The sequence below is a fragment of the Falco cherrug genome, chromosome 1 (genome assembly GCF_023634085.1).
Source record: "Falco cherrug isolate bFalChe1 chromosome 1, bFalChe1.pri, whole genome shotgun sequence".
Lineage (NCBI taxonomy): Eukaryota > Metazoa > Chordata > Aves > Falconiformes > Falconidae > Falco > Falco cherrug.
In genome coordinates, this window is record NC_073697.1 from 28,384,558 (window position 1) to 28,411,609 (window position 27,052).

Genomic DNA, 27,052 nt, shown 5'->3' on the forward strand with positions numbered 1-27,052 from the left:
AAGTGTAGGAGGTAAAATTAACTGGTTTTTTTGTGGGGTTTTTTGGTTGTTTTTTTTTGTGGTTTTTTTTTTTTTTTTGTACACTGGTATTTAGGCATGTAATAATTAGGACTTGCAGCAGGATTTTCAGATACACTGACGGAATTGGTTCTGTAATGCTGAACTTCAAACTTCTAATTGTTTTAACTGGGAGCTGGAGAGTGAAAAAGCTGTTTACGTTCAAAATCGTGATCCTGAAACCTCACTTTACTGCCATAGCACCAACAGGTTTTAACAGCCTTACTATTAGTCAGGCTATCTGGTATGGCAGTATTTAGCATGTGGCAAGCAGCAGAAAGAACCTAGGTATGCTTGCTCCTAAACGAGCACTTTAATTACCGGCCTCTTTTTCCTCAGTAAACCTTCACTGCTGCAAGAGCAGCAGGCCTCAGGCTTCTGCCCCGACAGCATGGGCTTCCTGGGCCAAGGACATGCGTCCTTGGATTTAAATAGAAAAAAATCAGGACTGACACATCAAGAAGATGTGTATGTACATTGATCGTGTATATGAAAGTACTTTTTGGTCTTATTTTGTGTAACAAAAAGCTAGCTTCAGTTGCATGACTGTAATTCACACATGTAGGTGAGTTCCTAGAAGCGGGGAAGTTACATACGTTGCTGACAGTTTAGTAATTCTTTGAATTATTTATTTTTTTAGAAAAGCTGGCAATCCCTCAGCAGCTGTGCCGCTACTGTTAAGGCAATGCCGCTCCTTCGCACCTGGCCTGACCTGCCCTGAGCACCGCTCCGGCTGGTGCCAGAGATGGCCGGGAGCAGCCCGCTACCACACAGCCCGCCGCTTCCTAGCCAGGGGGACGCCCGCCGCCACCCCAGCTCGGGCTGCCGGAGAGGGCGCGGGCGCCTGCGAAGCGATGCGCTGGGGCAGTGAGCACTCCCAGAGCCGAAGCCTGCGGCTGCGAGCGCGCTCCCTCCCGGCTCCTCCAGAAATATGCTGCCCGACGAGCACGCCCTGAGCACCCGCCCCGGCGCGGAGCGGCAGCGCGGAAGGGCGCGGGGCGGCGGGCGCTCCCGCCCGCGCCCAGGTGGGGCCGCCTCCTGAGGGAGCGCCGCGGGCGCGGCTTGCCGCGGAGCAGCGCGGGGGTGGGGTGGGGTGGGGTGGGGTGTGGAGGCAGGAAGGAAGGAAGGAAAGAGAAAGAAATCAAGAAAGTGAGTGAGCGGAGAGACGGAGGGGGAACAGAGAGCTGAAGCCAGGTAAAAGCCCTGCTCTTCCCCTGCTGCTGTCTCCCCGTCCCCGGCTGCCTTTGGCCGGAGGTAAGCCAGCCTCGGCAGGGTGCGGCGTTTGCCAGGTAGAGGGCGAGGGCTGCCGGCCTGCTGCCCTGTGCTCGGCGGCCTGCGCCGGCGGCTCCCCGGGCCGGGCCGGGCTGTGAGCGCGGAGCTGCTCCGTGGGCCGGGCTCTGGGGCCCCGGTGCCGCCGGCAGCGCAGACCGCGCCGCTGGGGAGCGGCTTTAAAGTTACCGGCGGGTGCGGGGCGAGGCGGAGCAGTGTGGTACAGGGCATGGTTCTGAAGGGCATCAGGTACCGAAGTTGTAATCTTACAAGAAATAGCTCGTAGGCAGGTGGAAAATACGGCGTGTATTAATTTTTTCCCCCTCCTTCCTGATTTCTTTTTAGCTTAAGTTATTTTAACGGTCTGTATGTAAATGTCATACTAAGGAACAGTGCTTTATTATTTATTTTTTATTTATTTATTATTTGTTATTGTGCATCTGTTTGTGAGTTGGTTTTGCAAAGTTGGACGCAAGCAGACTTCTTGTTAGCTGCCAGTATATTTTTGGATTTTTTTTTAGCAGAAAATGCAGGAAGTTCACTTTGAGAAAGCCAGAGAGCCACCGGGATGTCCTAGATATAAGAGACCAAGTGAAGGATACAGCGACCCAGTGTTACCAGAGCAACTGGCTAAAGTGCACTCAGCCAATGCCTCCTTCAGCATGCTTATTCATGGCGTGTAGCTCCTTATTCCAGCAACTCTGCAAGTGGTTCCACTGGAATTACTTGCAGTATGAGGTTTGACTCTGAGGTAGAGAAAGTGGCTGAAGTTTTCTCTGGGAGAGAAGTGTTCTGAAATAGAAACAACAGCAAAGAAACATTTGGGCAGAGGATGTGATTAAAGGTATTTCGTAAACCATGCTTAGTAACTTCCTTGCATGTGGAAGGGGAACAGTTCTATCAGAATTGTTGCAATCGGTTATCTTGCTCTGAGTTGACCCAAATGTTAATTCATTAAGTAACCACTTTAAAAAGGTCATTTGAGATTTTTTATTTTTTTTTTGAGAACACAGTCGATATGCTGACTGTGTTATGTAGATTTTTGTAAAGATCTTTTAATGATCTACAACCATTTCCTAGTCCTGTTGTAGTGAGGTTTTGTTTTGGGTTTGTTACCTGTTTATTTGGATCTTAATCTAGTATGTGCTTTAGCAGAAGCCTGGAGCAAGCCTGAACTTGCTTGTATTTGTTGAACTGACTGCTTAAAGTGTGATTATCTTTCCATATGCTTCTAAGGGTTTGACACTTTCTTCAGGCTAGTATCTGTAGTAATCTTAAAGGCAAAAAAAAGTCTCACTTGGGAGTTTCTATATTCAACTATATCCTACTGGTCATACAATTCATTATTAAAAGTTTAACTGCTTGCTTGCTTCAACATAGATTTGTCTGTATTCCAATCAGTGTTATCTTGAAGACTTTTCAACTTGAAAGTCACAGAATGGAAGAATCATAAAATCAATTGCTGTGTCTTTTCAGAATATTAGATGCAGGTACTTACCTTCCATGTGAAGGAAAGATCCAGAAAGTTATGTATGTTTTTCTGTGCCAGTGCTGTCGTTTTTCTTTGGTGCTGTTTAGCTGTCATTTTTAGCAAAACAGAACGAACTGTTATGCTGCTCTAAGTTGTTGTACCTCATTATCTAAGCTCCTCCCATAAGATGGGAAAAGAACATGAAAATCAGTTTGAGCAGCACTGTGAGAAACATAAACTTCTATGAAATAAGTTGGATAAGGCTTGGGATGTGCAAGAGAAATTGCACAATTCCCCTGCCAAAACTTATTTTCTTGGAAGAAAAGACCAGATTTTTCCCTTGTATTGTTTTTTTTTTTTTTCCACACAGCAATTTAGATGCTTTACCCATATTTCTGTAAGTTGAATGGTAAAGTGTCTTCCAAGAAGCCTGATATTTTTATTTTTTTTTGTCCAACTCCTATAGCATTTTCCTGTCTTTAGTAACTATGTTGAATGATGCCTTTTGTCTTGGTTACTCTATATTGGAGAATGTAATAATACAGCAAGAATCAATTTTATTTAGGCAAGACCAAATTCCCTTCATTTTTTTTTTTCTTTTCTGATATTTATTTTTGTCAAATGCTGTAGGAAAAAAATCTACTTTGCCTTGCTGCTGAGAGAAGTTTTGTTTTACAGGGTATATGCAACCAAGAGCACTAATATTGAATACTGTTGGTTATTTATACTTGTTACAGTACAAATATGGATGTGAAAGTGACTATATGTAGATAAATGTGTATATATCATATATATGCACTACATCTCTAATGCTGTACAAACATTCTTCAGGGTTTCTTATGATGTATTCCACAATTAAAACTGTGGAGGAAATTACATTGTTTTAAATTGATATTAATTACATTGAAATAGATTAATCTGTTGAATAAGGTGATCCTTGAATTCTGCTTTTCTACATACTTCTTGAGCTTAAGCCTTTAGTAAGGATAAAATATTGCAAGAAACGATTCAGTATTCTAGCCTGCAGTACAAATATTCACCAGTGTGATTTGTTTATTTGTTTAGCTGTTTGTTACTTGAATGTTTGAGTAGTCAAACCAAAACAGGTGTCAGTATAACCCTTTGTTCAGACCCACAAAAAATGTGTGACTGAACTTATGGTAGCTAACCAGCTGTATAGCTAGGCTAGACCTATAGCATGTCTTTATAAATCTTGATGTATGCATTGACAGCTTCTGCTGTAGATTACTACAGAAAATGAAAATGGCTTGGGCTTCAACTTCTACTAGTTATGGCATTTATGGTCAAAGTGTCTTTCCAGAGAGCAGTTTCTTCCTTTCTCAGTCTGCTACGTTTCATTTGCAAAATATGCTGCAAAAAGTAATGCTTCTTGCAAATTTGGAAACAAAGTTTGTTCTGTGCTAGGTAATCCTCTGCATTGTTATCCTCTGCATTGTTATGTGGTTTATACAGACATGGGTTAGGATCCAAACAGCTGATAATACATGGCTATTTGAGTTCCTGAGTAACAATGCTGGAGACGTTCCAGAATGAGCTGTGTAGGCAAAGGTATTGCATGTAGAAGAAACAGCATTTAGATACTGAAAAGTGTGTGTAGGTGTGTGTGTATATATATATATTTATATAAGAAAATATTTGTAAATATACAACTGAAAGCTACTTTCCTGTGTCTTTTTGGTTACTGCTGAAGATGGAGGGGTTGCGAGAAAGATACTGTCTGAGAATAAAACAATAATACCTCAGAGAAAAAGCCAGACACTACCATGAAACCCAGAACTGCCACAGAAGGTGGAAATGGCTGAGATAACCAATTGCTAACTCCAACTTTAAAACTCATAGATTGATACATCGAGATCTACAAACCATTGTAGAGGTTTTGTATACTTGAACATGTGGGTTGTTTGGGATTGTTTTTTTGGTTGTTCTGTTGGTTTTTGGTTTGGGGTTTGTTTTTTTTTTTGGGGGGGGGAGGTGTTCAATAATGGGTATGTGAAATACTATTTTCTGGCACAGACAGTGCCTGTGTGATACTTTTTGCCCACTTTAGTAATTTCTGTAGCAATTATTTCTCATTCTGTACTCATAGTACATATTGAACTTCTTAAGAGAGTATGTATTTGTATTTTTTAGGGTTTAGAGATGGGTGGAGGCCCTACGTTCAACTTCTATGTCTAGAGGCTCGTTGAAAAGCTTGAGAAAATGCTGATGTCTGAAGTTTTCAGAGGAACGATGAGTGCTTAGATAAGTATGTAGGTTGGGAAAGGACAACGTTAACTTTAAAAGCTGATTGTTAATCAGTCTAGCTCAATCCAAGGTGTTTTGAATTTAAATGACTTGAGAATCTTTTGAGAAGGGTTAACTCTAACAAAGCTGATCTTTCTTGAGAGGTTGCTATCTGACTGGCCTACAGAGTCGTCTCTAAAAATTGTATGTATTGTATGTATTCATTTATTTGTATGAACTTTTTGTTCAAGATAAGTCACTTCTCAGACTTGTGCAGTGATCAAAGCTGATAAAAATATTGCCCCAAAAATGAAGTTAAAGTGATTAGCAAGAATCCAAAGACATATTTTAAATAACAGAACATTTATAGTAAGCGTGCTGTGTTCGTTTTTACATTTCCAGGAAAATGTAGGTTTGTTCATCTTTTTTTTCTTATTGTTATGTCTCTCACACACATATATATATGGTGTAAGTATAGAGAGGTTTTTTCCCTGTTCTTGATTGCCACTTTCTGAAAACATGGTAGTAATAAAGATATTTACAAAATCTTAGAAGAAAAGACTTCTAATGATTGAGTTAGTTATTTAGTCATTTATTTCATAATAAAGTACAATTACTGATAGCAGTGATAACGGTTGTACTCCATTCAGTATATGATTTTAAATTTAATTGCATGTGGCTTTGGGGAATGAGGAGGGGCATAGTTTTGTTTATGATTACTTTTCTGAAAAACAACTTAGTTACTCAAAAGACATTGGTGAAATCTTACAGGAAGAGGTTTTATCCTTTATTGGAGGAACTTATATGGTACAAAAGTAATCAACCTTTTAAGCTTCAATTCTTAGATCATAAGTAGTACCCTTCTTGCCAGGAAATATTTTGAAAAATAAGTATCATTACCCACTACCGTGGATATATTCTGGATATATGATTTATTTTCTTTCTAATCGTTGTTTAAGTCTTAACCTCTTCTACTGAAGCGGTTCTTTCTTTTCCAGGCTGCTTAAGGCTAGTACCTGCATGCCAGGACAGCTGCTACAGTCAGCAGGATTGCCTAAGGCCAAATTACCCTTTATGTGGGAAGAGGGAGGTGAAGAAACCTGCTGACTGCAGCTGATCTTAAACCTTCTTTAAAGAAATGTGATTTCAGGCTGTCTCAAACACCTTCAGAATAGTACCTTCGTTGTCTGCTTTGGATTTTGTAAATTGTGAATTTGGATATGGCCCTGAAGAAAGAACTCGAGATAGGTGGTAGAAACTGGACAGTGCCAAGAGCTGAGTTGGGAAATATTGAGGAAGAACTGTCATCGGCAATTAAGATGCCAAATGTCCCTACTGTGGAGTCCAGAACTTTCCTATGGGGTTATGCTAGTTTGTGGCCAAGAGAACTGCTTCCTTGACAGAGCTGAGAAGCTCAGTAGTTACCTGTTTCCTGTTTGCCTTTGTGACACTTCTCTGAAGGGCCTGATCTTGCAAGGTGTATTTTGATCACCTCCATAGCTTTCTGACTGTAGCTTTTTAAACAATTAAGGCACTTCCCAATCCCCCCACCCTCTGCTCAGAAACTATTCTACCTTTGTAAACTATTTTGTTGGTTACTGCACTTTTTCAGTTGGATGTTCAGTTGAAGAGGGCTTCAATTCACAGTTCACATAGAATGCTTTAGCTAGTCATTTTCACTTTCTCCCACTGAAAACATGTTTCTGTGCTAAAAAGAGTTTAAGGCTCATAAGTTAAGGGAGTAGAAGCCCTGCGCTGTAGTTAATTGGTGCTGGCATGGGAACAGGATAGCTTTAGGTTCCAGCTCTGTCCTAGATTGCTTTTTCTCCCCCTTATATCCAAATACTGTGTAATAAGTGTGTGTGTAGATAAGTGGTTTATCTCTTAACTGTTCATGTTAATGTTAACTACTAGGATTATATATTTTAAGATTCTATTACTTATGCTGACTTAAGACTTTGATTTCTATATTCTCTTTATAGAGGCCTAGATAAAAGGATGGAGAAGTTATGCAGTTTATGCCCTTTGAAATTTTCATATATAAGCAATTTAAAAATATTACTGTCCAAATGACAGGGAGCCTTTCAGAATTTTGTCCAAGATTAATGTGAATTTAGATGGGATTTTTTTTAAAATTATCTTTTTCATTTTCATAGGTTTGCAGTCTTTAAAAAAAAACCAAACATCAGTTCAAACTGAAGGAACCTGAGGAAGTGTCTTGAAGAAACTGATGTTCTCCGTTGGCTGGCTGATACCAAGTTTAAAGGGCTTTGTTGCTAGTGAATATGTATGCATCCTGACTATATTTCTACTTGACTGTGGGGTGGAATATTCGGAATGAAGCTGCCATCATGTCATCCACAGACAATGGCACTGATATTGAAGAATTCTTGGTCCACATAAACTTGGGGCAGTACCTTCCTAACTTTAAAGAGTATGGCTATAACATTGTGACAGACTGCATGGGAATAAATAACAGTATACTTCAGCAAATGGGAGTGTTGCCTACAGGACATCGCAGAAGAATTCTTAAGCAATTAGACACCACTTTTTCAAAAATGCAAGGAGGTTCTCTTTTGTGTGAAAATCTAAAATTCAAAGATTTGAAAGGTTCAGAAAAGCAGCAATATTTGTCCTCAGATCAGGAGTCTCCAATAAGCAATTCAAGTATAGACAGGACTAGCTTGATACCTGCAACATTGTCAGAACAGCTTAATAAAGCTTACATTGGTAACAAAAGATTTGATCTTGCAGAACAAAACTTATTAGAGGCAAATGACGATCGCTTTAAAAATTCAGATTTTTCTAGTTTATACCAGAATTCAGACAGAATGCTAAAAGCTATCCATCAAATTGGATGTATTAAGATGAATACTCAGCCAGATACATCACTGGAAGAAGCTGCTGCATACCAAGCTGATGAGCGCTTGACTGGCTGTTTGGCATTTCATGATCCTCCTACTTCGTTTGCTCATTCATGTGAGACAAAATACAATGAAAACAAACATCTCATGTTTTCAGATGAGGATGATTTATCTGATAGTGAGCCAAATTCTCCATTCTTTAAGTTTAAAGGAGAAATGATAGACAATGACTTATATGGTTCTTATGCACAAAACTGCATGAAAGTATTTCCAAGAGCAACCCGGTCTTTTATATTAAGGCATCGGCCCGTACCAGAAATTCCAGAATCAAGTGAAGTTCAAGCTTCATCAAGGTAACTGTTCTTTCTTTCTCATAAAGAATTGTTATCATTGTAGAAATTATGGTTTGGGGTTTCTTGCAGGTTTTTTCTGTTTGGGTTTTTTTGTGGACTTTCAACGCATGTGCTGTAGATACACTGGATTTGGTATAAATGTTGCCAAATAAATTGAAGGAGGATAAGCTTCAATGCAAATGAAAAGCACCAATGAGATTATAAAGGGAAATTTTAGAACAATGTTTCCTTATAACCTCCCCAGTCATCCTTGCGTCGACTTATTTTCAAAGAAAGGAATCTTTATTGCTTTAGGTATAATACTTACTAAAAACAACTATATCAAGCATTTTTAAAACTTAATCTGTATGCTGTTAAGATGGGGAAGAATAGAAATACATAAATGTTACAAAACCAAGATTGAAAAATAACAAAAAGTTGTTGAATCTCTTCCAAACCAAAACATTGCTAATAATATTAATTAGATATAGTTCGTGTTTCTGATGAAATTCTGATCTGTCAGAGGGAAATGGTGACAAAATAGTGTTTTCAAGAGTGCTAAACCTTCACCCTTAAGAATAAAAATCTGTTTTTATGATGAGACAACAATAATTGTAAACCACCAGTATTCAGTTTGTATCTTATAAATTTTACAGCTGTATCTTTCAAGGGATGCTGTTCTTGGAAAATAAATATTTATTATTTTATATATGTAACTTATAAGAAAGATCTAGGAAGTTTTACAGACCTTCACATGTTAATGTAGTTTTATCTAAAAAGTGGGGCAAAATTTAGTAAATCCTTCTTGTCTGTTTTGTGTATTGTATGGTGTAGCCACCCTGTAAACAAAGAAAGATGCATCTGATATGATTGTATGGATGGGCATAACAAGATGATTACACAAGAATCTTAAGTTCTAGCCTTAAAACACATAAAATTTATATGTAAATATAAACAGTTGTTGTTTTGAATTAGAATAGGACATTTATTTTGTAGAGGAGTTAACTACATTATCCTGTAGGTCTATAGCAAGGACTTTCTTCAAGATGGGTCTTAGATTAATTTTTAAATTGGTTGTCATTTAACTGTTAAATCAGCAAATGAATGCAACCAGTTTGTCATATTAGGAGTTGGCTTTTGCTCGTGTTTTCATGATAACAAAACCTTAGCTTTTAATGATGTTGTAGTATAAAAATATTCTTGAGGCATTCCATCAGGAAAAAAGTGGAAAAAGGGAGGGGGGGTTGTACAGGAGAGATGCGAGAGGTGTTCAGAGTTTATGTAATCTTTGTAAGGATAGTTCTCTGCAGCATTGGTGAGGATAGTATTGGATAGAGTCCTATAAAGTTTGTTATGATAAATTGCACTGGAAAGTTTGAATTTGTTTCAAAATACTCATGTGGTGTGGGTGTGGATTTTTCTTCCTTCAAAATGGTTGAGTTCATAGCTTGAATCCACAAATTAGTGAGTAGCACTTACTGTCTTGAATAAGAATTAGTTGTTGTAGCTTGTCTTGCAGAGCTATGATGGAATGTAAAGGAAAAGGTCTGATGTTAGAACTTAACTCCAGGCCTATCTTAATACAAGTAATATTGTTTGAACATTAAAAATAATAGGCACAGAATGTGCAGTTGATCATAATATTACAGGTTATGTAAATGAAGAATGTCTCCCCACAGACTGATTTGTAATATTTTTGGTTCTGTTAACTATATAATCTTTTACCTGTCATGCTGGTTAAGTGTCTTAAACAGAGAAGAAAAATCAATGCAAAGGCATATGCAAAGTTTTGTCAGCGTAGTCATATCCAAATCATTAGGTTGCACTTTTTAAAGTAAAAAAATATTATTTTTTTTAAACCACTAGCTATGCCTGGAAGGGACATGTCTGAGAATGTTTTGTATTTAGCTTGTCTTTCATCTCCATATCTCAGCGGTTAGAAACATCGTTAGCGAGTTTATACATGCCCTAAATACAGAGTTTTCCCAGCATTTATGTTTCTTTTAGATTACTGAAAGAAGTCAGTACTAAACGTTGTAATACAATTGTCTGATTGAACAGATGGAGCGGCAAAGATTCTTTGCAACAATTAAGATATTTTGTATGCCTTAAAAATTGTTTAATCAGTGTGTTTTACGTTGCCAAAAAAAATTGTGCTTATTGAAACTTCAGTATAATCGTCTTTAAGCGAGGAGTAGCTTTACATTAAGTTTGGTAGAGTGATTATTGCTACTTCATATAATAAAGCTATTCCTGCTGAGCTGAAATGGGAATCTCATCCTAAAAGATAACAATAGTTACTAAAAGAGTACTATTAACGTCCTTTGAGAAACAGTCATCCAGTAGAGAGTATATGCTATATTTATAATCTTCCCACCATTGAAGTAAATCCTTCAAATCAGAGTCTATTAGTGATTGATATGTGACTGGGTCATTACCCACCATTTTGATTTGCAACCTCCAACTTATTTTCTTCATCTTTATGCTCCAGTTATAACAATATGGAGATCTCGAAGGACAAGTAGCAGTTTGTCTGAGCAAGGTCAAGGTTAAACCAGAACTTAAACTTCACAGAAACATTCTTGATAACCTTGCTGAGTATTTTTTTTTAGAGGCAAAGAACTAATGCAGAACTTTAAAATAGCAGCTTGCAGCATCTTTAACATCAGGAAAGATCATGTCTGCCTTACAGAGCTGCATAGACAAACATCCTCAACTGACTTTTATTGATAGACCATAGTTTCATCTGTATTACGTTTTGTGAAGGCTTTTCCATAGAGGCAGAGAAATCCTGCTGAAATCTGGGAAACTCAGTGTTTCTTTCTAGTCATTCATGGATATTAGTCTTCAAATTTTTATGCAAGGAAATTATTTTCTCATGATCTCCTATGTGCAATCTGGCACAAAAAGTTCACAGGGTGAGTCTCCTTATGTCCCTTACCAGTGCTGTGACCGTGTCACTTTTAGTTACTAATGGTGTGCTTGCCTTGCTTGCAATTGTATTTGCTTCCCTGTGCCTCACTTGTGCTCCTGGTTCTTGCCTGTAACAAAACACAGCTGATAAGACGTTATAGCATTTTAGGAGTTGGAAATATTTTGGTTTTCTTTCTTCTTTGAAGTATATGTGGCATCACTGTAGTACTGAGGGGTGCAAATATTTTTTTCTTTAAAAAAGTGACAATTACACAGTGTTCTTGATAGTGGTGTCATTGTGCAGATTTTAGTAGTGTTTTTGGGTTATCAGTATTGAAGCGATGCATAGTTATGTCAGATTCTTGTCAGCTAGACTTTTCCTTCTTATGATGAGCTCTCTGTTGACGCAGAATTGGTAAAGATGACTTGAAAGATGTTTAAAAGCACTAGAATTATTAAGGGGATTGCAAATCATATTCTAAAGTTAAAATAATCTGCATCCAAAACATCTTTATTAGACTGTCATCACCCTTTCTGAGACAGTGCATTCTGTATTTAGGTGAGAAATCTTAAATTTTTAATGTGGTTCGCCAGTCGTGTTGTGGAACAGAACAAGAGTTAAACACAGAGGGTTGGAAGTTTCATGGTCAGTCTTGATACTTTTGGTCTAAGTGACTTCTTCCATTTACAGGCTTCAGTAAAAGCTTCTGTAAGACAAAATAGTGAAAGTAATGCAGTGGATGGAGCTAACTATTGATGTGCCTTTAGTGCAAGATTGAAGATAATAAGCATAGAGAGAGTTTTATATGCTTTGGATCATGTCATTTAGCAGTCACTCAAGTGAAATAGCTACTGTTGCATCATTCAGAGCAGCAATCTGTTCAAAGAAAAAGCTTAAGCAGATTTATGGCGTGCTAAACCTGTTTGTTATACAAGATTGCTACGCAGAAAATTTCAGACTGATGAACTCTATATGCTTTAGGTTTTTTCATATCCCTCAACTTTGCTGTATTCTTCAGAAGTGGGATTGCTCTGATTGTTCGTTAACAGAAACAACTAGATCAAAAGTAATTCTGGAGAACGAGCTGCATTTGGGGGAAAATATAAATGAATGAAATGAATATTGATCCTTGTGCTGAGCAGGCACTATTTGTTTTCTGCAGCTGGCAGATCCTATGGTTGAAACTTCTTGCTTGGTGCTGATACTGTTTAGACTCTCTTTCTTAACATATAAATGGTAAGATTGCTAATGAGGTGCCCAAGCTGGTGCTGCTGTGTCCCTCTGCTTGGTGTTCTGTCACACAAAACAAGTGTTTCAGGAGAGAAAAGCTGCTCTTCTTTTCCTATGGTCAAGCATCACAACTAATTTACCTCTGCAAGCAGTCCATGAATCTGACAGCACGCTGGAGCGCTTTTGACATGTTTGCATTATGGGAGGGTTAGGTCTTCAGACAGACAGAAAAGAAAACATGCTTTGAATGAGCTTGAAAACAAAAGCCTTGTTCATTGAAAACACTCAGCAGATGAAGGTTTTGAAGCACTGACTGCTTGCAGTGACCTCTCTCCCTCACTTTATTTGTGAGGTGACAGCAGTATATTGAATAAAACAGCTCAGCTCAGTCCAGTGCAAAGCTCTTGCCTTTCCAGTTTCTCAGTCTTTAGCAGGACCAGTCACTGCCTCATCACACCCTTTCATCCTGTTTATTCTTAAGGAAAGGGTGGTGGGGAACAGTATGCTGCCCGAGCCACATCCGGTACCTCTTAATATATGAAAATAGTGGGTCTTAATCTCCACAGTTGTTACAAAGCAATAATTTAATTGAAATTATTATTATGTATTTGTAGAATTGGCACTCTTTGTGATTGGCAGACTGCTTGCACTAACCTTCCTTTAAAGAGCAAAATTAATGATCATCTTTATCTGAAGAGATATTACATTTTGGAAATGGTTAAGGAAAGTCAGAGATTGGTGTGGATAAAAGATTTTTTTTTTACATCTTATTTGCTTCCAGAGAAGTCTTCAGTATTTTTCTGTTTTTTCCATCCAGGTATTCAGTTTGTACAATAACTAACTAGCTGTTCTATTGAGCATTAACAAATTATTACAATTTTATAGCTTGTACTGTATGTTGTTTGTTATACATTGTCATTCAAGCAGATATTCAAAGTAAACTTGTTTCATTTACTTTATATCTTGAAGTAGTTTTTACTTGACTTAAGTTAGAATAGAACTTTGTTCTCAAAAAATGACAAAATTTTTATTTCTGGTTGTGAGGATAAAGACTAATTTGCTTATTAGCAGGTTTTCTTGCCATGTATACGTACATGTAGGTACATAACAAAAAAAGAATATACACATCCTGAAAAAATGTGAATTTTAAAAAGGCAAGTCTTTGTAAACTGATTTTTAATTTTTTTCTTTCCTTCTGACTTTATCTTCACTCTTTGCTGTTACCCTTGTCCTCTTTTAAATCAATCTACCCTAAAATGAAGTCAATGGCTCACTGATTTACATAAGAAAACTGTGATTTTAAAACTTCTTTGAGTCAAAGCTGCTTAGCTGTATCTCTAATTTGTTTCAATGCTATTAATACCCTTAAAAAAATCCCAACCTAACAACAAAAAATATGGTCTGTTTTGAAAAAGTTAGATATGTGGGTTTTTTTAATAAGCATATCAGGTTCTTTATGACTAGATTAGTACAAATGCATGAAGTTAGTTGGCTAATGGAGCTTCAAATGATGTAACTACATCAATTTTAGTAAGATGTATGAAGAAACACAGACTTTTAAAGTATTTGCTGTGTACTTTTTGTAATTATACCTCGGGAGAGTAACAAATCATGTATGACAGCTAGGCTATGATCCACCATCACTGGCCAAACTCACCCTGTGTTTTCTAAAACCAGGATTTTACAATATCATTGAGGAACTTAATTGATATAACCTGGAAACACTTGAAATGTCAAGTAACTATAAACAGTGCAGCTTCTGTGTTGAATTTAACCTAATAATTTGTTTGGTGCAGGTTAATGCATGGGTTAAAAATGATATGAAATAGTTCATAAATGTATGCGTTCTGTTGTAGAGGAACATCAGCCTGTAATATGGAGTAATTCAACTTGGACTTCATGGGACAGTATTTCTAAAGTTTTGAATATAGCTAATCTTAAAAGAATAAAATTTCTCAGTATGTCAAGTGGGGAAACAAAAATTAGGAGTATTGATATTTTTGGTAAAACATACTTATCTTTGGTTTTAAGGATGGAGGACCTGTTAGAAAAACTTCAGGGATCTTGTATGGCATTTATCAGTCACTGGATATTCTATAAGGATGCAGTAGGATCCATAGCACTTATTTCAAGCAGAGAAAATGAAATTAAGAGGAAAAATTACTAACTATTGATGTTAACTGGGGAAATCAGAGCTTGGCTGCAAACAGCTCTAATACAGACTCCTGGAGTAGTAAAGATGGGTTAGAAATTTACTAATTCAAGCATATTTGTTCCTGTGTTGTTATTCTAAAGGTACTGTCTCAGCTTGAAATCTCAATAATAACAAAACAACAACAATAATTGAAAAAAAATAATGTGATTTTTAGGAGCATGATGAGTGCCACTATACATGAAATTGCTGAAATAATTAAGGGCCAACACAACATCAAGAATAAAATAATTTTTCTGTTGTGTGTGGGGACACATTCTTATCTATCTACAAAACATGCAGTGGTAGTCACAGGCAGTTGCAGTACAATGTCTTTTGTGTCTCAGATTGAAAACTTTCTGGAAAAAAATTGACCTTAGAAAATCAAAACTTTACAGCAGTTTTTTTCAGTGCTTGAGAGCCTGTTTTATCTGGTTTCCCATGCCCAGGCTTCCTTTGAGCTTAATGTTAAATTAGACTTTCATAGTACATTCTTCTTTAAATATAGTCATTGATATCTGTGTGAAGGAGAAGGGAAGGTAAAGGGTAGGGAAGAATGTGGAATCTCCATGCTTCCCAGCAATCTAAATGTATCATAAGGTCAATTCAAAACCAACGCACACACACAGAAAAACCCCAAACTCAAGATGAGTGCTAGAATCAGAAAAGTATTTAGTGTGAGAAAGGGAGAAAACCTCATTTTTAGGTGACTTTTAAATTAAATCAGAAATTTTCTCAAGACTTAAAATTGATTGTTTCTATATTTGTATATAATTTTAATAGCCTAACTGCATAAGATAATTTTGCTCCATTTCTGGGAAATTTCATTTAATGTTTTTATTCTGTGCTATGTTTTATTCAAGTTCCCTTCAGAAAAGAAGAAATGTGGATCCTGTAAATATTTCTTGCACTGGGAAGCAAATTTCACGAGACAGTGAGTCAAACATGCTAATATTTACTTCTTGAATACTGAGGAAAAAACCTTAGACATGAAGGTGTCTGAAATTAGTATAGATTTGCTTATTTTAAGAAATATCGGTCATCTGGAAGGTCTGGGGGAAAAAAAGTAATAGCAGAGCATTTAAGCACTTCTGCATTTTTACTTACTTTCTGTTTATGAACAAATATAATGAAAATCATAAAATCTACTCTTTAAACCTAATTTATTTTAGTATACTTTTTTAGGCTACAGTATTTTGAGTTTTCTAAGATTAGATTCAGATTTCTTAAGCAGACTTAGCTTTTTCTTGAATGTTACAAGACATGTATTCCTGAATAAGGCTGCTTAATTTGTTAGTTAGTGCTCATAGCTTCAGGAAATAACAGAAAATTAATCGTATTAAATAGTTTACTGGAAGAGTGTAGAAGACTTTTGCAGTCAGTTGTAAACAAAAGTTCTTTCATGCTCTAGAGGTGTGTCTTGTTTGAAGTTATGCATATTAATTTCAAGTGAATACTTGATGGCAAAATGAACATTGTGCACAAATGAGTTTTCATGTGTTTTGGGTTAGTTGTTGTGTGGGGTATTTTTTGTTGGTTATTTTTTTTGTGTTGTTGGTTTTTGTTTAAGTCAGAATAAAAGGACACTTTGGAGCTATTGCTCCTAAGAGTGTGCAACAGAAGTTTTGGTTTTTTAGCTTGATGCAGGGTGGGAAAGAAGAAAAATGCCTGTATGCAAGTAATAGTCAAATTACATAGTAATAATAGTAGTAGTGTCTGACTAGGTAGTGACTGAATGGGAAAACTGTCTGAAGTTCAGCTAGAAATGGGAAATTGTTTCTTGTTCTTCAAAATTCCTTCTGAGAAGGATGGAGATGATTTCGTTAGTACTTTAATAGAGCATTGATGTATGACTCTTTTTTCCTTTAAGACACTTCCACAGAAGAAAAGCCACCTATCATCTCTCCATATGGGGAAACCTTTATTTGTGACAACCCTGAAGATGCTAAGGTAAGTTGAGAAGTCTGGTTATAAATGGTCTGTCTTATTTTCAGTCTTCATATTATGTATATTATATAGCCCTTAAGGTGTTTTTTTTCCTCTGCTTCTTCAGTTCCCAGTACCTTTTCTGTCTTGTTAGGTACATGCAAAAGGTTTATACTGTAAATATTTGTGGACTAGTGATTCTTCTCAACTTTGAGATACACTTTGTACTGTTCAATACTAAAAAGAAGTTGTGGCGTGTGTTGGTTAGGTTTGGTGGGGTTTTTTATTATTATTATTATTATTTTGCTATTTTAAACAACATAGGATAGGTAACTGACAGTTTTCTTTTTCTTTTTTCAAATGCCCAGAGCTGCCATATCAAATATAAAAGTCAGTTACAGGCAATTGCAGTCTACCTTGATGCCTTCCTTTTACCCTCTTAGGTACAATGGTGTATTGTAATACTTTGTGCCTAAATGAGGTTAAGTGGTGGATAACCATTAGAATTGACTAGTAAAGGTGTAAAATAGCTTTTTGCGCTTCTGATAATTGTGGATCAAGACTGGACAACTCTACACAGGCTTATGTATGTCCTATGAAAGAAGTTTACATGTTAACTTAGGTGATCTAATGGTCACTTTTGGCCATACCCTTTTTTAATTCCTGCATATGAAAGTTCTCGGGACTTCTGATATTTTTCATACATCCCTTAAACTTCCTGTATACCCAGAAAGTCACTTTTGTTGTAGGATTCTCTGAAGAGAACAGTTTTGTTGGGGTCAGTTATGAATGATGTGAATGCCGCAGATGGCATGTGGACAGACTTCTTGAATCATGGGGAGATCTGGGAGGTAAATTAGCTTAGTGAGGCATCTGCCACATGGTGTGAATCCCAGCTCCTACTTCTGTCTCAGAAGGATACAGACCAGAAATCGTTGGTTCTGTAATTGCTTATACTTGTCCCATCTGATCTCAATCCAGACAGTTAGAGAAAACAGTAAATTATTCTTAGTTTCTGTCCTAGTCTTTGCTTTAATGTTTCACTTTTATAACTATTGTAAACTGTTGACTAAAATGAAAGCAATACAGACTGCAATTCAGAAAGCAAAACAGATGCCTAGGATTTTAATATGGTAGGAGTTTTTCAGTAGAGAATAAGTGGTTCAAATTTCATCTTCTAATGGGAGTGGTTTTAGAAGCATAAAAATCTTCTCTGGTTTTGGTTCTTTCTTTCCTCTGGAAATATGTTTTGTACTTTTTTTTGTTGACTTTTTAATGAGGTACACGTAAATTCATGTTGTTTCTCCTTCTAGTTTTGGTTATCTGCACACAAAAGTGAATTTTGAGCTTTCGTTTTCTTTCCTTGTGTACAGTCTTGTCTGTGACAGTTGCCTCTGCCAATGTCTTTAAAAATTCAGAATTTTAACATCTTTGTACTTAGTTCAATGGCATAAGCAGGTTTTCTAGAAGTTTCCTAGCCTTGTTACTACTTAACATCATTCTGTACATATCATTGAAATACTTGGTTGGAAAAAAGCATACCCAGGGAGGTTGTTGACAATCTTTCTTATCTTAAAAAGGTACAAAATACAAAAATATCATGCTGTTAAACTGGGTTAACTGCTTCAAATGAAATTGCTATTTTTGCTGATTTTATAATCATGATTAATGCAGTAATTATAAAATACTTTTCCTGATCTGAAGGTTTGGATTTTAATTATCATTTTCATGTAAGTGAACTGGGTTTTGAGATATATTTATCACATGCCTGTTGGAAACGTCATAGTTAATTTTAGTTCCATTAGAATTTAATTGCAGACAAAGGTCATCAAGAAGAACCATAAAACAAAGATGCTAAGATACATTTCACTTTCAGATTTTTTTCAGTAGTTATCAAGTATCCTGGGAACAAATAAAAGAAAGTTTACAGAATGCTGTAAAGTAGCTGAGATTTTAGGGCTTGTAACTGCTGCTTTATTTTAAAAGAAACCTCAAATGAGAATATAGTTTGTCTATAAACAAGAAAAATTAGCAAATTGTTATATTGACTGAAGTTTGTTCTAAGGGCTTATATACTATTACCCTTCTTCCTGTTTCATTGGTGTAAAAAAGAGAAGGCTTCTATAGGCTATTATAAAGGGATCGTCTGTAGAAATAGGTAGCAAGTCACTACAGACTGGAGGTAAGTAAGCATGAGAAAATAGTGAATTAAGGCTATAAAGAAAATATGTCTTTGAGTTGGGTTAAGAAGAAAGAACTAGAAGCAGAAACCTCTAAAGGGCAACCTGAAGAAGGAGCGTTTTTGTAAAGTATTGATTTTAAAATAACACAAATAAACCCCCAAATGTTTTAGACCTAATTTATTGTTGTGTCCAACTGAAGAATCTAGTATATTAGAATTCCTTCACAGAAAAACTGCATTGTAATGAGTTTAGACCTCCAGAGTAAAGGATTTGCTTTGTTTCTTGCTGTTGGCAGTCAGACTAAATTAAACATGCATATTGAGTTCATTAAGCTATGTGAGCTCCTAAGCATTGTTCTGCTGTGGAATGCTGGCCAGATTGCAAATCTTACCACTTTAAAATACTAAGGGTTCTTATTTTAGGAGGAGTTTATCTTTATGGACCTGTATAAAATTGTATTGCCAAACCGTAATTCAAGAATCAACCTGAGAACTGTGACATTAGCTTTAGTAGAAGACTAAGGTAGCATCTCTTAAAGGAAGATGCTTGTCCTGAATGGCGTTGAGTCTTTGTTTAATGTAGCTTCAGTCCTGATACTCTTCATGAAGCTCATGTTTTAGCATTCAGGTTTCCTGACTTGCTGTTGTGATCAGCAGGGCTACCTGTTACAAAAAGCTAAAACCAAAAATGTATCTCAATAACTTCCTGATTGAAAGTAGAGGATTTTTATACAGGGTTGCAAGTAGACAGTTCCATCTGTCTGGGATCCAGAAGCCAATTTCCCTTCTTAATGGTAGGTGCTTCCTGTCCAAAGAACAGTACATATTTGAGACAGTTTCTGTGTCATACATATATACACACCTATCTTTTAAGAAATACTTCTGTCTATAAAGATATCTGCAGGAGAAAAATGCTGCTGCTAACTTCTTTTGCATAATACCTTAGAGATCCCAGGAGGTGGAAGATGGGAGTTTTGTCTCATCTTGAATCTGAGCATCTTGCAGAGTAATTCTATAAACAACACACTGGAAATTCTTAGGATTTAATTTGGGTGAAATATACGTCTTTATGAGCAAATAGAACTCCCTGTCCCCAAAACCTGTCTTCATTTGTAGACTTCTAAATTTTAAAATCTACTGGCAATAGCAATGCATTTCTTGATTATTGCTTAGAAGTTCTCAGGCTCCCTGAATTCACTTGCCCAAATGTTGAAGATTGCTGAGCACAAGCAGGACATAGAACTATTATCATAAAGGTTCACGGGAGAGAGGAAGAGGTACTACCACATAGCTTCAGTGGGCATGGTTTGCAGTTGCATCTTGGTAAACAAATGAAGATAAAGGATATTGACCATTTTTAGTCTGAAGATGCTTCCTGGGTGATATTAGCCTCCTGACTGTTGCATAGAAGTGGGACACTGCCATTTCCCCTCTTTTGTGAGACTCAATCAATCCAAGCATTAGATAAGCAGTGGACAGGTTGCTTTTAAGTTTTCCATTTAGTTTGTTTGCAGATGTTTTGTTTTATAATGATTTTTTTTTTCTAATCCTTCATGCTACAACATTGTTAAGTGTGGTGTGTGGGTGGTGGCTGATCTTGGGTGAGTTTTTTTATTTGTTTGGGGTTTTTTTGGTTTGTGTTGTTTTTTTTTTTTTTTTATATGGATCTGGCTGGCAGAGGAAGGCAGACTGCTCACCTAGGTTTATTCTAGCAGCAAACTGTGATTTCCACAATTTGTACTGCAGTGTACAGCTTTGGGCTATGTGCCTTTTTTTTTTTTTAAGCTGGCCTTTTCCTGTTGCCAAGTTACAGCCTTCAAATACAAGATGAGGCACTGCTCTTCAGAAAACAAATAGCCACTGTTGCAAAAGTTTTTCCACTTTTTTCTGCTATCCTTCATGACATACACATCAAAGCCTGAATGAGTAATTTAAAAAGCTTCCATCAGAAAACACAAAGATGTTAATTTCACGTTGTTGGTTGTTTTTTTAAGGAAGAGAGAAAAGTATCAAGAAGCTTGGTATGCAGTATGACTGTCAGATCAAGTTTAGGAAGTGTGAAATGTAATGTTCTTGAACAGTGTTAACCTTGACATTTTGTATGCTGCAAGCAGTTTGTGATAAAGATTTCTAAACAAACACTAATAAATGTGCCTTTTAGGAAGAAGAGCTTGGCAAGAAAATGTGAGATATTTGGTGTGGTTGAGTTTAGTGTTACTGCAGGAATTTGAATTTACCATTATTTTATTTTTAGTATGCTCTGAAGGCTGTACAATTAATTCAGAGAAACATTGATATGAAAGATAGGCTACTAGTGGCAAGTCATAAATGGTATGCTTAACCTGCATGCAACATGTGGCTTTTGAGCTTAGAAAATTTCAGGGTAAAATATTCAGTTGTGCTTCAAGAAACATCAGAGCACTACTATTTCTATGCACTGAATTTCTTCATTTATTTGTTTATATCAGCTATTTTGGACTGTGCTCAAATGTTTTATCTATTATTATTAAAAATGGAAATACCAAAATTAACATTTCTTAGAATACTCTTGAAAACATGATCTTCCAAATGCACATTTGAAAATGCAGCAAAGAAAAGCTTTACTAGTTACGCTGTTGTTTGTGTGTGATTTATGTCTACGGTAGTTTAAACATCACTTACTACTTCAATACAAACGTTGATTATAATGTATTTCTTTTCTAGGAACTCCATGGAAATGAATTCCTGGCTTCTGAAAATAAATTGGATCTAGGAACAAATGAGGAGTATTCTTACAAGAATCTATGGTATTGAATACGAGTTATAGAGATATTCAAAATGCAAAGAGGAAACAATTATTTACTGATGTCACAAGTAGACCTCTATCTCTGAAGGCACAACCGTGACTGCATTTATTTATTTTTTTTTTCCCTATTTGAGCCTTTACCCCATGCTGTAGGAGGCGATGTTTGGCTCTGTGGCTGTCCCGAGACTTATGAAGGTTTAAGGCTCTTGTGTATTTAGAAGATGTCCCTCTTTTCCCCAGTCAGAACAAAGATGAAATAAGTTTTAGTTTTGTATGTCTGCTAGCTAACCATGCCTGAATACTCTCATACTCTACCTGCTTATTAGAAAAAAAAGCACAACCAAACGCAAACCTAAAACCCATTCTCTAGCCCTCTCATGAGGTAGTGGCTAGTGGTTTGATGAAACGGGAGCTAACGTGCTCTTTAACTCTCCTCTCTGTACTTGGCTTCTATTGAGGTGGGAGATGGAAGAGAGGTAATATTGCAAGTCCTCCAAAATATTAAAAAGAGTGAGGCTAGTTTTCTGCAGAGGGAGAATTAATTTTAAACTTCTATTCAGGCTTCTAAAGGAAGCAGCAAGTGTTACCTTGCTACTACTCCTGTTGAATGGAGAAAGTAGGATTCAGTATGGTCATAGTTACAAGATACATTGTCTTTAGCATGTCTGTGGTTATCAGAATGATTAAACAAGTTATAAACATGTTTATAATATCTTACCAATATTTGTTCTAATTAATAATTTTATATAGTTGTGCATTGTAGCAATATATGAAGAGTAAAATGCAATTTTTCTTTCTAGTTCCTTTAACAATCAGGAAGAGAAGACAAAGGAATTTGCAAAAAATGAATCACTGTCTCGGGAAAAGAAAGTAGTATCACCAGAAGAATCTGAAAGTGAATCTGTGTATTCTTTTGTGGAACAATGTTCTTTGCCTTTAAAGAAAAAGAAAAATAAAGCAAAAACATACTCAGCATCTTGTAGTAAGATACAATGTGGAGATTCAGATCGCTTGGTCAGTGAACAAATGCATTTTCAGCAATTTGATGGAGATCAAACTGTGATTGGAAATGAATCAATAACACCTTATGCTTGTTTTTATGGACCATCAGTAACGAAGGTTAAAGCAGGATGGCTGGATAAATTATCCCCTCAAGGGTATGGTATTTGCAGTGATTACTGTGTAATTGTGAGGATATATGTTTGCATGAGAGATGTTAAGTTCGTATTTGGTCACAGCTTACTATTAGTGGTGAGAAAGTGAACTAGTTTTGTTGCATAGGGCTTTTCTGAATTCTTAAGTTTTTAATGATGTTATCTATTCTAAAGTTTACTTTGGAGGTGCACTCAGGAAAAATATTTTTATTAAAAGTGTTCATCACCACTCATGAACTGCAGCAGAAAAATACGAAAAAAATTCCAATATGTACATTTTTGCTGATTTTCTGTGGGCCACAAGGTTAGTGAAAAGAAATTCTGATTCTGAAATACAACTTCACCAATATGTCCATGGATGTATAAATTAATAATTAGTGTGACTGGAGATCCTGTTGGTTTCAGAATTGTGTGTATAAATTGAGCTTTGGCTTTAGAAATGCATCTAGGCTGAATTTTCTCCTGGTTTAGTTTATTGACATGCTGAAGTTTGATGGGAGGAATCTAAGTCCAAGTCTTTCTTTAAGATTTGAAATAATGAAGAGATGAATACTATAGAGAACAGACTGTCTGCCACATTTGTAGGTAAAAGAAAATTAAAAATCCTTATGTTTAATTTCTGTTATTTTCAAAAGGTTTTAAAATTGTTTTATTTTAATCTACTTTAAATTCCAGGTTGTCTTAGGTTGTTTTAAAGAGCACTCTATTATTAGATCTTCCCTTCATAAATACTTGCAAACTGATGAAATTCTTCTTTCTCCTTAATAAACTGACTAAACTATTCTTCATTTTAAATTGTTCTGAATTCATTTTTGTATTGAAAGTGGCACAATTTTACTTTTAAAGTCTATTTCTGATCTTCACTATAACATCTAGAAATCAAACCTGTTAAACTTGTTAGCGCTGTAATACATCTAGTTTAATGTACTTCTAAGCCTTAGTACTTCAGTGTTCTTTGTTCTTAAGAATCTATGTTTAGCTACACTAAAAGGTGGTATTAAACTGTTTGGCCTTTCCTTTCATAATTTGTGGCTATAATAATCCATCACTACTCATCAACTAGTACAGCAATTAATTTTTTATTTCAATTTAGTGAAAAAGTTATAGAATTAAATTGGTTGAGAATACAGTCTGGTTTGAGCTCACTGGAAGGAGCTCTGTTGTATAGCAATTCCCCCCCCCCCCCTTTTTTTTTTTTTATTGTTCCTTTTTAAGAGTTCTGATTTAGGAACTTTTAATGTCTTTGGTTTTGGCTTCATTTGTGTTAATACAGTGATACATTGTTGAAGCTGAATAATAAGAAGGAATCAACCTATTTTGCCATCATGGAATCTTAATCTGCTCAAACATTTTTTTTTTTAATTTTTTTTTTCAAAGTTTCATTCACATTTATGGATTGCCATTTTTTACTTTTTCTAAAGAATCAAATAATAATTACACACAGAATCAAAAGACTTTTCCCCAGCATAACATGCATTTATATATCTATCTTTTTCAGAATTGTTAGTGTATTGGCTTCTCAGAGAGCTGCAGTTAGCTTTAACTTTTGTTTTATTTCACTTCTAGGACTTTTTTTAAACAGCACTTCCAGCAATTAGCTAACAGAGTGATAAAAAGTATAGTTCTTATTTCCAGTTGACTCACGCTATTTGAAGGAATAGAGTTGTGAACAAAGTGTGAATGCTTTAGATAAAGTACTGTATGAGAGTATATTATTTGAAAAAAGATGAGTCAACCACAAGGTTGATACTGATAGGACTGAATAGAACAGTTGCAGCAGGGTCATTAGCTTTGAGTCACTGATACTCCTTGGCTAAATTTCAAGGACTTCTTCCTAAGCGTGGTTTAAGGAATGCTGCATTTTTTGAGAAATGGTACTGTAAGAGAACCAAATATCTGAAGGTGTAAAGAAAGCAACCAAAAGAAAAAAAAATCTTTTTCATTCCTTAAAGCACTGTAATTTCTTATTTCAGTCCCTGCCAATTGGATGTTTCTTTCTGTTCTACTCCCTGTTAGCTGTGTGCGCGCACACCCATCCCCCCACCTTGCCTTGCCTTGCCTCTTCTCCTCCTTACAGAGCTCTCATTTACACCTGGCACTTCATATCTGCTCAGGGGAATGAGTATATACTATTTTCTTAAATTGCTACAAATCATGCATTTCAAGTACAGCTCCTCTTTTTAGTTCACTCTAAATGGTAAAGCCATTCAGTTTACTCACACTGTACATGGTGCTTAGGTTCACATTTTCTTCCCTGCATCATCTTGAAGTTTATTGACATTTTAATGGAAAATAGATTTTACATTGGCCTTTCCAGGTTATGAAAAATGATGATTTATTGTAGTCATATAATACAAGTTAATTAAGCCAGAGCTGCTATTTGATTAAAGTTTTGATAAACTATCACAGTCTACTAATCCTAAAGCAGAACACTCATTTAGCAGGAAAGGAAATAATGTTGGGAAAAGAGATGTTAGAGTGGGGTCTTGCTCTTGCTTAATTAACTTGTTTAACAGATTTTAGAACTGAAACTTTTATAGATGATAACTAATAGGCTGTCAACATTTTAAATGAGTATAATGGACTACTTCAGGTTCATGTAAAAATAATTTTTTAGGAGGTCCTTATAAAGCATGAGTTAACAGCAAACTGAAATAATCAAATGAGCCTCTCATTAATGATGTTCAGTTCATAACACAGACTGAAAATGAAATTTGATGTACTTGAGTGGTTTGGTGTGACTGTGATTTATTCATTGGCCAGGGAAGAGAGTTTTTGGGAGGTGTTGACTGGAGACACCATAACCTGTAAACAGAGGTGTTCTTCTTATAAACGTGGCAATGAAATGGTTATTTTAGTTTTTCAGTTTCTTTTTTGGAAAGTACCTTACAAAGCTTGTAATGCTTGAAGTATGCTCAGTGTTCAGAATATTCCTTTGTCTCCAACAAAAATAGTCAGTTCTCATCCTTGTTAATTTCAAGCAAAATTATACTATTGAAAGTTGTTTTTTTCCTCTGTCACTTCAGACGTGATCTAGAGCATACGGGGAGGCAATAGAGAAAAAGAAAACTGAATTGATTAATAATATGAAGATACCAATTTATAAAAGAAGTCTAGAAATACTGCACTTCTTGTTTCCAGATCTTTTTATTATATAAGAAATCAGCGTTCTCCTTTTGGAAAGAAATGATAGGGCTAAAATTTATTTTAATTTTCAAAATTTTTAAGCTGAAACACAGGAAGCTAAATATGATTTGACCTTTCTGTAACTTGTGCTTGGGACATTCTTAAAAGCCAGTGTTAGTTTGTGTTTATTATTTTAATTGTATTAATTTTTGTTTTACAGCAAACGTGTGTTTCAGAAGCGCTGGGTTAAGTTCGATGGAGACAGCATTTCGTATTACAATAATGAAAAGGTAAGTGACATGTTTTGTTCATGTTTGTGATGAAATGCATTTGTGTTAATACACACATTACCCTGAAGAAATTCAGAAATAAATGAATATTCATCTTGAATTAATTTTCAATTGCAAAGTACTAGGATGAGACATTATTAAATATTTTAAGGTGTCCTTGAGATCTTCATGTATTTTTGATGCTCTTGCTTTCTAAAAGGGCTTATATTCCTGACCTTTTCAGATAAGATATCATTAGCTCTTCTTACTTTATGGAAAGTGATGCTGCTGCATTCTGCAAAACAGAACAGGATCATGCAAAACACATTTAAGAGATGCAGTGTTATTTTGGTGGTCACAAAGTGTCTTGTCATAGGAACCCAGCATGTTTGGTTCCTGAGAGACATTAAATGTGGTATGAAAGTCCTTTTAAAAATCAACCCCCCACACACTTGTTTACTCGTTAAAATGTCTCTTTCCTGTTTGTCTTCTAGGAATAATCATATATCATTGGACTAGGTTATGTTTGAATGGGTCTTTTTAAAATCAGCATAGTACTACCATGTCAGTGGCTGTTCTTTGTTTCTGTACCTAGGGATTAAATCTTACTGAAACATTTGTGGACTCATGAGTTGTTTTGATTAAAGTAGTTCCCTTCTGATGTGTGATACAAAAATGGATTTTTAAATTGTGTTTTTCAACAAAATATGTATTCCTTTAGTGAAATTGAGATCTTAAAAAGACTTATTTGGCCTTTTGATACTATTTTTTCACAATAGAAACTACATTGGTGGTTTGTGTGTTTTTGGGGTTTTTTTGAGACCTATCTTTAAACACGTTTGTTGGGGTTTTTTTACCTTTTTTTTTATTATTTAATGCTGCAAAGCATTTCCTGTTGAAGCTTAACATTACATTAGGAACAAAATACAGTGTTAGGTAAAAGCTCCTGAGCAGTATATGCTGGGTGGTAGTAATCAATAAGTGGCCTGTAGATGCTTTATGATAATATGCACACTCTTAGCTCTATTTCAGCAGAAG

The 27,052-nt window shown here is 35.9% G+C and overlaps 1 protein-coding gene across 4 annotated transcripts in view; it reads left to right on the forward strand.

Moving 5' to 3' along the window:
* Positions 1–1,153: 1,153 nt before the first annotated feature.
* The window catches only part of ARAP2 (ArfGAP with RhoGAP domain, ankyrin repeat and PH domain 2), a 129,967-nt gene continuing 104,068 nt past the window's right edge, over positions 1,154–27,052 (forward strand). For 2 of the 4 annotated variants that reach the window (XR_008732657.1, XM_055712883.1), the window contains exons 1-7: positions 1,174–1,311; positions 7,198–8,258; positions 15,436–15,506; positions 16,443–16,522; positions 21,384–21,466; positions 22,266–22,622; positions 25,966–26,035. Coding sequence is in view for 3 of the 4 variants with exons in the window: in XM_055712883.1 (XP_055568858.1) it covers positions 7,393–8,258; positions 15,436–15,506; positions 16,443–16,522; positions 21,384–21,466; positions 22,266–22,622; positions 25,966–26,035 (1,527 nt within the window). In the remaining variant the exon portion in view is untranslated. Of the gene's footprint in view, positions 1,312–2,042; positions 2,171–7,197; positions 8,259–15,435; positions 15,507–16,442; positions 16,523–21,383; positions 21,467–22,265; positions 22,623–25,965; positions 26,036–27,052 lie in introns of those variants that run through there. The other 2 variants (XM_055712889.1, XM_055712896.1) reach the window with 2 other exon arrangements.